The sequence below is a fragment of the Panthera tigris genome, chromosome B1 (genome assembly GCF_018350195.1).
Source record: "Panthera tigris isolate Pti1 chromosome B1, P.tigris_Pti1_mat1.1, whole genome shotgun sequence".
In the NCBI taxonomy this organism is placed as follows: Eukaryota; Metazoa; Chordata; class Mammalia; order Carnivora; family Felidae; genus Panthera; species Panthera tigris.
Genome location: NC_056663.1, coordinates 96,535,145 through 96,550,914, shown reverse-complemented (window position 1 = coordinate 96,550,914; position 15,770 = coordinate 96,535,145). Strand labels below are relative to the sequence as shown.

Below are 15,770 nucleotides of genomic sequence, written 5' to 3'. Positions count from 1 at the left end.
AATAGAACAAGTAATTTGAGAAATGGCTGACTCTCAATAAAGGCTAGCTATTATTTTGTACTTAGAAAAAAATACTTGTAGGTATTCGTAAATTACTGATAAAATTTACCAGTTTACATTTCCAATTTCAGTGATAACACTTCATCAAATTATAAAATTACAAAATGAACGTGCAGTTGATTTCACATTGCCTCTTATTTTAAGCAATTTACATTTCCTAGGGAAAACTATACAAATGTTTGCAACTGTGAAACAGTAAGAAAACCAAAGAAACATTGGAGCGTATTTACATTTACACCTAGTGGACTTTGCTTAAAAGCTTCCCTTCCCAGCACAGATGCAGAGGCCCTGTGGAAAGGTACGGAGGAGTTTTCATGGGAACCCCAAGCTGAGTGCCTCTAAGGCTTTGGGCAGCTGTTCGGCTTAGAAACATAGGGCAAAGTGCAAACTAGAAAAAGGGAAGAAAAAAATGGGTCTCCGCTGTTAATAAATTATAGTACTCTAAAGGAGCGCGTTTAGGAGACTCTTAAGTGGTGAAGTTTTAGCTACTTATATTCCTCCAACTGAGACGCCCTCCTGGAAGTTTCACCTCGTTGGCTTCTTTCAGTAGCTCCCTCTCTCTCTCGGGAAAGCTTCCTCGTCTCCCTGGCAACTCAAGCTGCCACCAATTGCAGCCAAGGATTGGCGGTCACGTGGACTTTGCCCTTTCCCTAGCGGAGACGACATGGCGGCTACGGCGAGCCATTGCTGCGAGATTTGAATTAACACTACTAGTAACTACTGCATCCTTGATGATGGCGTCTCCGGTTTCGTATGGTTCCCGTCAGAGCCCAGATGAGCTCCCTGGAGACCATTCTTCACAAGAAGATGAGGATTGCGATTATGAAGATCGGGTCAGCGACTCGGGTTCATATTCCTCAACCAGTAGTGATTATGAGTAAGATTCTTGAAGAGGGACAATTAAGTCCATTCTTTCAATCCAGAGAGTGTACACTTGGGCGGGGGGCGGGGGGGGGGGGCGGCCTGCCAGAGTGTTGGAGTAGTTGGGATTGAGTGTTTGAGTGTTCTATAATTAGTGGGATTTATTTGAGCCACATTCCAATTGTGAGGGACGTGAGCCGAAATGACGTGCCGTTCTTTGCTGTTGTAGGTTTTTTATGATTATCAGATAAGGCTCTCTTTGTGGAGTGTTCTATAATATTTAACTGTATATCTGTTAGAATGTTCACAAAACTCTTCGTTCCTATGTCAGTGTCTTCTTATCTGGTGTTATAATCTTTGTGACTTTAGTGGAGGGATACCCTACACGTTTTATAAGTCAACTATTTATTTAGATTTTTTTCCCTGTTATAAAAATGGATATATATAAAAGAACTAAAATCCACTGATAGTCTTCACCATCAAGGACAACCTCTCAGCATTTTGGGGTATTTCTGCTGTATTTTCCTACACGTTCTCATGGTTTTCTGGTTTTCTACTTAATGTCATAACATAATTTTTAAAATACAAAATATCTACATATTATTTTCCACTTTTTAATCTTTAATAATAATGAAAAAATTATTTTGATTCATAAGACCCAGTGCCTCTTTAATTTTGAAGGAATCTATCCCTTACTGCTATGGATTAAGACCTTTTTAGAAAAGTAAATTAGTGGTAGTTTGAAATAAATGACTAATAGTGAAAAGGTTTAGGTGCCAAAACATCAAGCAATCCCATAATAGACTACCATGCACATTCAGTTTTAGGATGACATTTTAAGTGTATTTAGGAATAAATGGTTACAAGTATTTAATGTGTATTTAGGAGTAAAAGTTACTTGGCAATTATTTTCACCTATGGGTATGTAAAAAAATTTTACCATTATCGTTAAAAGCATAGGGGAAGAGCAGTCACTAATGGCTGCTTACCATACTCTAGAGGCTCAATGAGGACAGATTATATTCTTGAAGACTTGAACAGATTTTAGAGGATCAAGTATTTTGTGTAATCTGCTGTGGTCATTTAAAAAATAATTACAAAATTATGGTTATCAAGAGAGGCACTGGAAGGAAATATAGATTATGGGAAACCTTATTTGGTCTTGCTGTGGGAGTCATAGATCTTGTGAGACTCAAGCTCTTGATTTCTCTACATCTTAGAATCACACACTTTTAGCCCAGAGAGAATCTGTAATTTGCCCATGGTCACACAGCTAAATCAGTGTAGAGATTTAGGAGGCCTCATTTCGAATGTAGTGCCTTGATTTTAATAGAATGAAGACAAATGAGCTAGTCCTCACTTAAATTCCTAGGAAATGAGTAATCTGGAGACCTTGTGTTAGGAAAGCTTGTTAATTCAAAGCATTTTGTAAATCAAAATACATGTGTGTATTTCATATATATATATTTAAATGGTCATTAAACTTTCTACATTAGTCATTCACTCATCACTCCAGATGTTCCAGTGTCTTTATCCTCCTAATAGTAAAAGTACAGTAAATCCCTTTTGTAAAATGTTTTGCTGGTCTATATTTCAAGTCCTATCAATATTCAGATTTTATGTCTGCCCCTTCTTGATGTGTAGGTCATGGGAATTGATTTGCTGATCTGACCAGGTAGGCTTCTGTTCTGCTCCTGTTTACCTATCTAATGTGCAGAGTCAGCAATGCAGAGGTGATCCTCCCAGTTTGGACAAGATCACTTCTTTTTTTTTTTTTTTTTTCAATGTTTATTTATTTTTGAGAGAGAGAGAGAGACAGAGCACAAGCAGGGGAGGGGCAGAGAGAAAGAGGGAGACAACAGAATCCAAAGCAGGCTCCAGGCTCTGAGCTGTCAGCACAGAGCCCAATGCGGAACTCACCTCACAAACCGCGAGATCATGACCTCAGCCAAAGTCAGACGCCTAACCAACTGAGCGACCCAGGGGTCCCAAGGACAAGATCACTTTTTGATCAAAGGCATTGGGATGTGAACTTAATCTTTGTCATCGAAGCTAAGAGATCCGAATTGCCCATTGTTTTTCATTGCCTACATGGATGATATTGAACAAGTATGCTAGGGATGCCTGGGTGGCCCAGTTGGTTAAAACATCTGACTTGGGCTCAGGTAACCATCTCGCGGTTCCTGAGCTCGAGCCCTGCATCGGGCTCTGAGCTGACAGCTCAGAGCCTGGAGCCTGCTTTGGATTCTGTGTCTCCCTCTCTCTCTGCCCCTCCCCTGCTCACGCTCCATCTCTCTTTCTCTCAAAAATAAATAATAAACATTAAAAATTTTTTTTCAAAGGAAGTTTATGCTAGTTGTTTATTCATATAAAATATTCTTAACTTTCAGTGTCCTAATAGTTAATTATTGCATATTCTTTCTGGTAATTATTATTTCATACATGCTTTCTAACCAAAAACCAGTTTGAGCTGCATGTGATTGTTAATACAGAATAAGGTGATCATTTTGGGGATAAAATTACTTTAGGGTATGTTCTGGTGAAGTACTTTTAGTAAGTTTGTTTAAGACTTATATAAGAGGACAATTTTAGATTAGAAAACACATTGGCAAGTCCCTGAGGATACTTCAGAGATAATACTGGTAGATGAGTTGAGGAAATCAATGACTAGTTTTGGTATTGAAACAATGGAAATCATACATTTACTTTTAATAATGCCAAGTTCCTTTCCTGTGGTTTTCTTCTCTTTTAACTGTTTTGATCTGTACACACCTATTTTCAGAAATACTACAAATTCTGTTTCCTTCCTTCTTTTCATTTGGCTTATTTGTTTTGTTTCTTAAATTCCACATATGACTGAAATCTTATGGTATTTGTCTTTCCCTGACTTACTTCACTTAGAATAATACTCTCTAGTTCCATCCATGTCATTGGATTTCATTCTTTTTTATGGCTGAGTAATACTATTCCATTGTGGATGTGTATGTGTGTGTATATACCAACTCTTTTTTCCCCCCTCAGATCTAGGATTAGGGTTCAGTTTAGGGCTAGAATAAGGGTTAGGGTTAGGGCCAGGGTGAGGTTATGTGCCTGTTAATCCTGCAGGTCAGAGATCTCTCCAGAGGAATGTAGAGAGGGTTAGGGTAAGGGTTAGTGTTCAGGTTTGGGTTAGAATTAGGTTTAGAGCAGGGTTAGGATTAGGGTAAGAGTATATGCCTCATACCCTGCAGTTCAGAGACCTCTCCAGAGGTTAGATTTGGTGTTGCAGTTAGGATTAGGGTAGAATTTAGGGGTTACTAGTTAGGGGTAGCGTTAGATTTAGGGTCAGGGTTAAGGTTAGGGTTTAGGTTTGTGGTTGGCATCCTTTGCTGTGGTTTTCCAGTTATTCAACTTTTGAGGCAACATTGGTTAGTACAGATTGGTCAGAGTTCTCAATTTTATAACTTAGATTTTTGTTTTTTCAAAGTGAATTTTTTGTTGCTAGATTTTTTAAAAGCTTGACTTATAGAAAGAGGGATAATTTAAAAAGAGAATTTAGCTATAAAAAGCTAAGGAACTTCCACTGAAAATAAGAATAACTGGAGAAGGGAAATATGTCCTTTACAGTTTTTTTCTGAGATTTTTTACCATACAATAAACTTCATGTATTTAAAGTGTACAGGAGTGCCTGAGCGGCTCAGTTGGTTGAGTGTCCAACTCTTGACTTCCACTCAGGTCATGATCTGAGTGTCGTGTGATTGAGTCCCCTGTCAGGCTCTGTGCTAAGCCTGGAGCGTGCTTTAAGATTCTGTCTCTCTCTCTCTCTCTCTCTCTCTCTCTCTCTCTTTCTCTCTCTCTCTCTTTCTCTCTCTCTCTCTCTCTCTCCCACTCTCCCAGCAGGCTGTGCACTGTCAGTGTAGAACCCAATGTGGGGCTCAGTCTCACAACAGTGAGATCATGACCTGAGCCAACATCAAGAGTCAGATGCTCAACCAGCTGAGCCACAGGTGCTCCAGAGTTGCCTCTTGTAGCAAGTTTTCTCGTCTTCATCAGAGGTTTCCCAACGTCCTCCATATCTCCAGGATGGAAAATGCTATGTATTCTAAGAGGCAGTGTGGCTAAAGAGAAAGCTAAAGCCTGAATGTGCAAGCATTTCTCTGAAATCTTTGTATAGGTGACCTATTAAAGACGTGCTTTTCCTCCTTTTAATCAAACTTTTTTTTCCTGAAAATTTTCAAATATGCACAAAAGAAGAAAGAAGTCCCCTATGTGCTTTCCTTTAACATGAAAACTATCTTCCTGGTATTGAGAAGCTTTACGGGCCTTCATTTATTCTGGTTTTTATTTTAAAATTTAAAATACTAGGATAATTGTGTTAGGGTAGTGATACTACTCTGTATGATACTGTAGTGATGGATGATACATGTCATTATTCATTTCCCTAAGCCCATGGTATATACACCACCAAGAATGAACTTTAATGTAAACTGTGGATTTGGGGTAATTATAATGTATGAATATATGTTTATCCGTTGTAACAAATGTATCCCTCTGGTGGGGGATGTTGATAATGGAGGAGGCTGTGCATGTAGGAAGAAGAAAGTATATTGGAAATCTCTGTACCATTAGCTCAATTTTGCTATGAACTTAAAATGGTTCTAAAAAAAAGAGTATACTAAATCATTTTTCTATAGTACTCAAAAGCTTGGTGGCCTCCCAAATAAATTCCATATTTGCTTTTAAAGCTGTTTTAAATCTGTCCCAAGCCTCTCTGATCTCAGTTTTGATGATCTTCCTTCTTTAAAGCTACCTATATTCTTGCTTGTCTTACCTGGGGCTGCTATTTTAAAAAGAGCATAGACTGAGTAGCTTAAATTATTTTTTCAATGTTTATTTATTTTTGAGAGACAGAGAGAGACAGAGTATGAGTAGGGAAGGGGCAGAGAGAGGGAGACACAGAATTCAAAGCAGGCTCCAGGCTCTGAGCTGTCACCACAGAGCCCGACACAGGAGCTCGAACCCATGAACCGTGGACCTGAGCTGAAGTCAGACACTTAACTGACTGAACCACTCAGGTGCCCCTAGGCTGAGTAGATTATAAACAACAGAAATTTATTTCTCACAGTTCTGGAGGCTGGAAGTCCTAGATCACTGTTCCAGTACGGTCAGGTTCTGGTGAGAACCCTCCTCCAAGTTGTGGATTGATGACTTCTATTTGTACCCCCACATGGCAAAGAGCAGAGGGAATGAACAAGCTTTCTCAAGACTCTTAGGAGGTCATATCCCATTCACGAGGCTCCATCCTCATGGCTTCATCTACTCCTCATTACTTCCCAAAGGTCCCATCTCTATACCATCACATTGAGTGGTGGGGTTTCAACATATATATTTTGAGGGGACACAAACATTCAGTACATAACATTACTACACGGAAATATACACCCTCTCTCATACATATTGTATATACTTTCACACCTACACTTTTACCTACTTTGTTTTCTCTGAAAGACCTTTGCTTCCTATCTTGTCAAAATCATTCAGTGTCCCACTTAAGTGCTACCTTCTCCTACAGCCTTTTTTGATACCTCTTAGACTTAATTTCTCCAAACTTGACTTTCTTATAACAGTTTTTGTTCCTCTGTTTTGGCACTTGCATTTAAGCTAGGTGATGAGCCTTCTGTCTGTCTGACATCTTTAAAAGTACAAAAATGCCCTATCAAAAAATGTTTTTGTTGGTCTATGATTTCAGGGTCAGATCTTATCTCTAAACTTAGTGATATGTAACATGCTCCATTAAGCTGAAAGAGTTGGAGGTAGGGAATGTGGTCCTGGGAACAGGGTCATTAACATAGTTCCAATGAAGATGTGTTCATGATGTAAAAATTTATTTCGTGCAGTGAGTACACAGTGACTAGTTTACTGATTGATCCCCTCCTTTTCTCTAATATGCTTTACGTTTGTAAATGGTGACTGTGGCTAGGCTAGAAAGAATACCAGCCCATCCCAGGTTCCCCACCCCTCAAGCTGCTATGACAGATTTTAACCATTAAAATTATGGCTTTCTTTTAGAAAACAATCAAAAGACTTCATAGGTGAAAATTAGATATTGCTGGTAGGCAGAGCACAGAAAAGCATGGATAGACCAGTACTGAACAAACACCAGAGAGAAATGGTATTCATTTGTCATGATGTTTTTATTGTGTGTGGTTTTTCTCTGTCCCTAGAATTGTCCTGCTGTGCATATTAGCACCATGTAACTATGTGTGTTGGCCACTTTGGTGTGCTTTTGCCTACTAAAAAGGAAAAAAAAATTCTGTAACAGGTTTGGAGTAGTAGCAAAAGTCTGTTTTCCTTCAGGAAATGAACCAGTAGGTTTGACTGTTCATAACTTTTCTTGTGATGGCTAAGAAAATTCTAATATTACCAATTGATGAAAAATACTGACAATATAAAGACCTGAGAGATTCAATAATTTAGAATAAAAAAACTAGTATCAGTATAGAATTCTTGAATATGAATTGAGAAACTTATTTGCCTTATCTGAAGTTCGTTTTCTTTAATATAGTTATGTTACAGTTTATGTAAGTGAACTTGCTTATTTGCAAATTAGCAAGTCTGTCTTTGGGAAGAAGGATTCTACTCATGTTTACTACATCCGAGCCTTGAAAACCAATTAAAGTGTTCTCAAACTTTATGAGCAGACTGAATATACAGTTATTTCTGTTTAGAAAACAAGTAGAATAAACAAAGTAATCTCACTGAAAGACACTTACACAATGACAACTTTGCAGCTTGTACCATTGGATCTCAGAAAAGAGATTAAAGCATTCTTATATTATAAAAATCTGAATTAAAGCAGCTAGAGTTAATGCCTTTTTAAAAATAAACATTTTTTTGGAATAAATTTAAATTTTCAGAAAAGTTGCAAACATAGTACAGAGTTCCCATATATCCTTCACCCAGTTTCCCCTGATGTTAACATCTTACACAACTATGGTATATTTGCCAAAACTAAGAAATTAATTAACGTTAGTACGGTACTGTTAAATAAACTCCAGACTTTATTTGGATTTCACCATTTCTCTACTCATGTCCTTTTTCTGTTCTAGGATCTAATCCAGGGTAGCATATTGCATTTAGTTATTAAGTGTCCCTAGTTTCTTTTGGTCTGTGACAGTTTCTTAGTTGTTCCTTGTTTTTCATAACCTGCATCACTTGGTTAAGGTAATGTCTGCAAGGTTTCATCACTGTGAAGTTACTATTTCTCACTTTCCATACTCTCTTCTTTGGAAGCATGTCACTAAGTCCTGTTCATGTTAAAGGGGAGGAAAGATTAAGCTCCATCTCCTGGAGTAGGGAGTATAAACATATAACAATAATTTCTTTAATTTTGTTATGAATAATAGTTGCAGTGAAAGGTTGGGTTTTCCTTGTAGTTGTTTTTTTGTTTGTTTTTTTAAACGTTTATATTTATTTAAAAAAAAATTTTTTTTAACCTTTATTTATTTTTGAGACAGAGAGAGACAGAGCATGAACGGGGGAGGGTCAGAGAGAGGGAGACACAGAATCCGAAACAGGCTCCAGGCTCTGAGCTGTCAGCACAGAGCCCGACGCGGGGCTCGAACTCACGGACCGTGAGATCATGACCCGAGCCGAAGTCGGACACTCAACCGACCAAGCCACCCAGGCGCCCCCGTTTTTATTTATTTTTGAGACAGAGAGAGACAGAGCATGAACGGGGGAGGGTCACAGAGAGAGGGAGACACAGAATCTGAAACAGGCATCAGGCTCTGAGCTGTCAGCACAGAGCCCGACGCGGGGCTCGAACTCACGGACTGTGAGATCATGACCTGAGCCGAAGTCGGACACTCAACCGACCAAGCCACCCAGGCGCCCCATCCTTGTAGTTGTTTTTAATATACCCTCTCCTGTTAGAACTAGTTTGGAGTACAGTCTTTACAACTCTGTTAAGCTTTCTAGCACTTAATCAGTTATGCTCTTGATGCATCTAAATAGGAATTAATCATTCAGAGTAGGAATAAGGAGCTTTCCAGGAATACTGAACTATGGGAGCCATAGAGGCAGCATCTTTTGCTTTTTATGCCAACAGCACTTAGGCTGGAACCCAGCAAGTAGAGATCACTGGAGACATCTTCATTTATTGCCAGGGGTTGGAAGAGTGTAGAAGTATGAGTGCTGTATCTAATAAAGTTGTAAGTTTCTCTACATTTTTGACTCTGCCAAGCAAGAGGAAAGGAACTAACATTTTTTAATTTACTGTTAGTAACAGCCATGTGAAGTTGCTATAATCTGTTTTCTAGAAGAGATGAGGTAAAGCTTAGAAAAGTAAAAATGTCAATAGAACAGAATTTGAATCCAGGTCTTTGTGACTTCTCAGTTCATTTTCTTTTTACTATACATGTTGCCTTCTGTTTTCAGAGTCTCATACATTCATTTCCTTGTCTTTATTCCTGTTCCATTTATCTCTCTTCTTTTAATTTCTTCTTCCTCTTAAAGTGAAGTATTATTTAAATTTAGAGGTGAGGAAAAAGGATCTCATTCATTGCTGGTGGAAATGTGAATTGATATGGTCTTTGGGTAAAAACATATAAGTATAAATATAAGTATAATCATAAATATAAATATAAATATAAATAATATAAATATAAATATGTGGTTGCTGTATCATCATCCATAAGAGCCAAACAAAAACTGAACACAAAGCTAATCAGGAGGTGAATGACCAGAAGTGCTACATCCTTGATAGGGTTTAATGCAGCCATTAGGGGTTTCTAAACTGTAGTGTTCAGTGATAAATGATAAAGGTATGTATGTATATATACATATACATATGTATGTACACTTTTGAAAAATATATGCAATTGCAATCACATATATAAAGAGTATATAATAATTCTGGTTTTTCAAAAACAATGACAGAATAATCCTCTTTATGTTTTTATATGATTTTATGATTTTAAGAACATGGGTATCATGGATATATTGTTTATGTCAGTAAAAAGTAGGTAGGGAAGATAACATGTATTATAGTTATGGTCACATTTATATAAAATGAGTCTGTGCATATGTATGTATAAAAAGATGCATGAAAATAAAGTCACCAACTAGAAATCTAGTCGACATTAATTCCTTCCTTCTCTCATCATCTCATGTAAACAGTCTCAAAGTCCAGTGATTTTTAAGCATTTCTCAAATGTTTTTCTTACTTTCCATGTTTTCTGCCATTGCTTTAGGTACCTTCTTGGCCTGGACTACTAAAACAGCTCCCTAACCATTCCCTTGACTTGAGTCTTATCTACCTAAATTCTTCTTCCATTCTCTTGTCAAAGTAGATCTATCCAGGGATATCTGACACCTAAATCTCTACCTAAAAGTCTTCATTGATGCCCTCTTACTTATGCTACAAAATCCAAACCCCTTGCCATGGTCTAAAAGGTCTTGCAAAATGAGGACTTGACTATTTTTCCTGTCACGCCCCACCTTTGGCAACCATTAACTAGCTTTGTTTTGTTTTGTGTACAAGATTTTACTAAAATTCTGGTTAGTTAACATACAGTATACGTAATAGTAGTTTCAGGAGTAGAATTTAGTGATTCATCACTTACATACAACACCCAGTGCTCATCACAAGTTCCCTCCTTAATACCCATCACCAATTTAGCCCACTCCCCACCCACCTTTCCTCCAGCAACCTTCAGTTTGTTCTCTATAGTTAAGAGTCTGTTTTATGATTTCCCTCTCTCTTCCTTTCCCCCTGTGTTTATCTGTTTTGTTTCTTAAATTCCACATATGAGTGAAATCATATGGTATTTGTCTTTTTCTGACTGATTTATTTTGCTTGGCATAATACCTAGCTCCATCCACATCATTGCAAATGGCAAGATTTCATTCTTTTTGATGGCTGAGTAATATTCCATTATATATATATATGTATATATATATATATATACACACACACACACACATATATATGTATATATATATATCTATATATATATATACACACACACACACACATATACATACATATACACCACATCTTCTTTATCCACTTATTGGTTGATGGACATTTGGACTCTACATAATTTGGCTATTGTTGATAATGCTGCTATAAACATTGGGGTGCATATATCCCTTCAAATCTGCATTTTTGTATCCTTTGGGTTAATACCTAGTAGTGCAGTTGCTGGATTGTAGGGTAATTCTGTTTTTAACTTGAGGAACCTCCATACTGTTTTCCAGAGTGGATGTACCAATTTGCATCCACCAACCGTGTAAGAGGGTTCCCCTTTCTCCATATCCTCGCCAACATCTGTTATTTTCCTGTGTTGTTAATTTTAGCCATTCGAACAGGTGTGAAGAATATCTCATTGTAGTTTTGATTTGTATTTCCCTGATGATGAGTGATATCAAGCATCTTTTCATGTGTCTGTTGGTCATCTGTATGTCTTCCTTGGAAAAATGTCTATTCATGTCTTCTGCCCACTTTTAACTGGATTATTTGTTTTTTGGGTGTTGAGTTTGGTTAAGTTCTTTATAGATTTTGGATACTTTTACCTGATATGTCACTTACAAATATCTTCTCCCATTCAGAAGGGTGCCTTTTAGTTTTGTTGATTGTTTCCTTTGCTGTAAAGATTTTTTTATATTGATGAAGTCTCAATAGTTCATTTTTGCTTTTGTTTCCCTTGCCTCAGGAGAAAGTTGTTACGACACAGATCAAAGAGGTTGCTGCCTGTGTTCTCCTTTAGGATTTTGATGGTTTCCTGTCTCACATTGAGGTCTTTCAACCATTTTGAATTTATTTTTATCAACCATTTTGAATTTATTTTTATGTATGGTGTGAGAAAATGGTCTAGTTTCATTCTTTTCCATGTTGCCGTCCAGTTATTCCAACACCATTTGTTGGAGAGGCTGTCTTTTTTCCATTGGATATTCTTTACTGCTTTGTCAAAAATTAGTTGACTGTATAATAGTGGGTCCATTTCTGGGTTCTCTGTTCTGTTCCATTAATCTCTGTGTCTGTTTTTATGCCAGTACCATACTGTCTTGATCACTACAGCTTTGTAATAAATCTTGAAGTCTGGAATTGTGTTGCCTCCCCCTTTGCTTTTCTTTTTCAAGATTGCTTTGGCTATTCCGGTAGTCTTGTGGTTCCATACAAATTTTAGGATTGTTTATTGTAGCTCTGTGAAAAATGCTGGTGGTATTTTGATAGGAATTGCATTATAGATTGCTTTGGGTAGTGCAGACATTTCAACAATATTTGTTCTTCCAATCCATGATCATGGAGTGTTTTTCCATTTCTTTGTGTCTTCTTCAATTTCTTTCATAAGCTTTCTATAGTTTTCAGCATACAGATCTCTTATCTCTTTGGTTAGGTTTAGTCCTAGGTATCTTATGGTTTTTGGTGCAGTTGTAAATAGAATCAATTCCTTGATTTCTCTTTTTGCTACTTCATTTGGTGTATAGAAATGCAAAAGATTTCTGTACAGTGGTTTTGTATCCTATGACTTTACTGTAATCAGTTCTAGCAATTTTTGGTGGTCTTTCGGGTTTTCTACATAGAGTATCATGTTGTCTACAAATAGTGAAAGTTTGACTTCTTCGCTGATTTGGATGAGTTTTATTTCTTTTTGTTGTCTGATTACTGAGGCTATAACTTCCACTACATTGTCAAATAACAATGGTGAGAGTGGGCATTCCCCTGTTTTGTCCCTGACTGTAGAGGGAAAGCTCTCAGTTTTTCCCCATTGAGGATGATATTAGCGTGGGTTTTTAATATAAGGCCTTTATGATGCTGAGGTATGTTCCCTCTATCCTTACTTTGGCAACCATCAACAAGCTTTAGTTGTCCACATAGGCCATGGAGACTGTCCCTCAAGGCTTCTGCTTATGCTGTTACTTCTGCTTGGAATTCTCTTTTCCTCTTCCCCTTAACCCCACCATACCTCCTCCCAGCAACTTACTCTTTTAGGACCTAACTTCTGTGTTTCCTCTGCTAGAAATTCTCCCCAAGTTCACCCCCCTTCCCAGGCTAAACTAGGTGACCTCTATCTTGCATCTACCTTATGTATTGTTGTGAATTCTTTCTCACTTCCTCTTCCCCACAAGACAAGGGAAGGAAATGATGTTTTAATCATTATAATTCTAGTACTTTACAAGCGCCTGGCACTGTTAATTTGCTCATGATAAAATGCCCTGTGCCCCCTGTCCCCCACCTAAAAAGGTCTTTAAGTTATAGCCTAAAAATGGTTTCACAGTCAAATTTTAGAGATTAAGATGAAACATCTTCATGTTTAGCATAGGGAGAAAAATATTTCTTTGGGGTCACATGTTCTAATACAAATAACATACCATATTAAAAGAGTGAGATTATAAAGCAAATAATTTCATTCATTTTTTTAAATCGATACATATCTTCATAAGTAATTGTATATAATCATGATATGTACATTGTGCCATTTTAAATTATGATACATGGTTATCTAAGTTTTTTATGGTTGGAGACATTTATTTAGAATCTTCAGAGTCGAATTGCAGAGTTATTAAATACTAATTTCTGTGGATGCAGATAGATGTGGTTAAACCAACTGATAAATGGTTAATACCTGGTGCTAAGTGGTGCCAAAATGATGCCACACATTTGATATTTGGGACTAGTTATGCCTTTTTTTAGCCATTAGTATATAGTTGAAAATTATGTATTAATGACCAACCACAAACGAGATCAGTGGTTAGTTTCAGAGTTGTGTAAGAGAAGAGTACATTTTTAGGAGGTTAATTTTCATAGTTTTTAGAGAGATAGCTAAGTTTTAAAAGAACCAGAGTTGCTAATAAACACTGCAGAAACAGAAATGTCTGTTTGATGGAATGATTAGAACACAAATTATACCCTTTTACATCAGGATATTACAGCTGATGTTTCGGAAAGACTCTCTTTACATATTATATTTTTCACTGTAACCAGTTTTGCTTTTAAAAATAGCAGTTTGAAAGGTAGGGTGTTCATAACATTGAACAGGCAGGGTAGAGTTCATGATTAGGTTTGTTACCTTAAGATGAGCATTTTGTTTTTTAACGCTGTTTCAGTCATTTTAATAGCAATACTTTTGCTTTTTTCAGTGGCCTACTTCCCAGTTAAAAGGTTTTTTTTTAAGCAATCACGTGACAAATTATGTAATATGTGGTTTACTTTTCTTACTATAATTATTCACAAAAAGGAGTTTTACAGAAATTATAAGTTATGGAAGCAATCGTTACTAACTGTGATTATAAACTGGTCATTTTGAGCAAGGATTTTATGGTGAGGTGAATGTTTCTTTTTTTGGAAGTTTATTGTATAAACAAATCTTATTAATAGTGGTAGGCTTTAGCTTTCATTTAACATGACAGCCACGATGAATTATTTCTGTGCAAATACGATGTTTTTGTGTCCAGTTTCCAAATGGCTTATGTCTGGATATAATTGCATAATCAACTATTAATGTAAATTATTGGGGCGCCTGGGTGGCGCAGTCGGTTAAGCGTCCGACTTCAGCCAGGTCACGATCTCACGGTCCGTGAGTTCGAGCCCCGCGTCAGGCTCTGGGCTGATGGCTTGGAGCCTGGAGCCTGTTTCCGATTCTGTGTCTCCCTCTCTCTCTGCCCCTCCCCCGTTCATGCTCTGTCTCTCTCTGTCCCAAAAATAAAAAAAAATAAAAAATAAAAAAAATTAAAAAAAAAAAATAAATTATTATCCAGTGAAATGTCTAAAGTGAACAATAACCATACAGAGGCTGAATTAAAATAATAATAAAAAATACCCTTAGATTCTAGAAGGAGGCCATTTCCTTTTTATTTGTTTTTTTTTTTTTTTTTTTTCTATCACTGGTGCCTTTTTGATCCCTGTCCTCCAACCCCACTTGAACTTCAAGACTCTACAAAAAGCATCCTAGGAAATAATGTTGATGTTTACAATAAATTAGAAATAGCAAGGAGACTTTGAAAGAATCAAAGAATTTTCACCACCTCCCACCTCTCTGTACCACCTGTGCCCAAAAGACGTAGCTATTTTTCTTATGTTGGCTGCTATTCAGATTATCTTTTCTCTTTTTCATAGTGATGTTGAACCTGAATGGCTGGACAGTGTGCGGAAAAATGGAGAATTATTTTATTTGGAATTGAGTGAGGATGAAGAAGAAAGCCTTCTTCCTGAGACTCCTACTGTGAACCATGTCAGGTTTAGTGAAAATGAGATTATAATTGAAGACGATGATTACAAAGAAGGAAAAAAGTATGAACCTAAACTTAAGCGGTTTACGAAAATTTTAAAAAGTAAAAGCCTTTTACCCAAGCGCTACAATAAAAAAAATAGCAATGACAATGAACCAGTGTCCATTCTAAAGCATCAGTCCAACCAGAAAACAGGAGTGGTTGTCCAACAGCGATACAAAGACGTGAATATTTATGTAAACCCCAAAAAGTTAACTGTGACCAAAGCCAAAGAGCAGCTGAAGCTTCTGGAAGTACTGGTTGGGATTATTCATCAGACCAAGTGGAGCTGGAAAAAAACTGGAAAACAGGGCAGTGGAGAGAGACTTGTGGTCCATGGCCTATTGCCAGGAGGATCTGCTATGAAGAGTGGTCAGATATTAATTGGTAAGTGCTGTTGGTGAACATCTGTTCTTGTTTGCAGAGATTCATGATTAGTAATGCCTTTTGAGACATGTGATCAAAACAGAATTATATCCAAAGTCTCAACAGATTAAGGACTGCTTGATGATATTTGGGACAGTAGTGAAATTGTTTAAGCATTGGTGTACTGCAAGGCATAGTGTTCTTTAAATAAGTACTTTGTTGAGTTGAAT

At 37.1% G+C, this 15,770-nt stretch overlaps 1 protein-coding gene across 3 annotated transcripts in view; it reads left to right on the top strand.

Annotated features, from left to right (window-relative positions):
- Positions 1 to 728: 728 nt before the first annotated feature.
- The window catches only part of INTU (inturned planar cell polarity protein), an 88,285-nt gene continuing 73,243 nt past the window's right edge, over positions 729 to 15,770 (top strand). For 2 of the 3 annotated variants that reach the window (XR_006216786.1, XM_007091813.3), the window contains exons 1-2: positions 729 to 937; positions 15,023 to 15,561. Coding sequence is in view for 2 of the 3 variants with exons in the window: in XM_007091813.3 (XP_007091875.2) it covers positions 792 to 937; positions 15,023 to 15,561 (685 nt within the window). In the remaining variant the exon portion in view is untranslated. The remainder of the gene's footprint in view (positions 938 to 15,022; positions 15,562 to 15,770) is intronic. The other variant, XM_042983937.1, reaches the window with a different exon arrangement.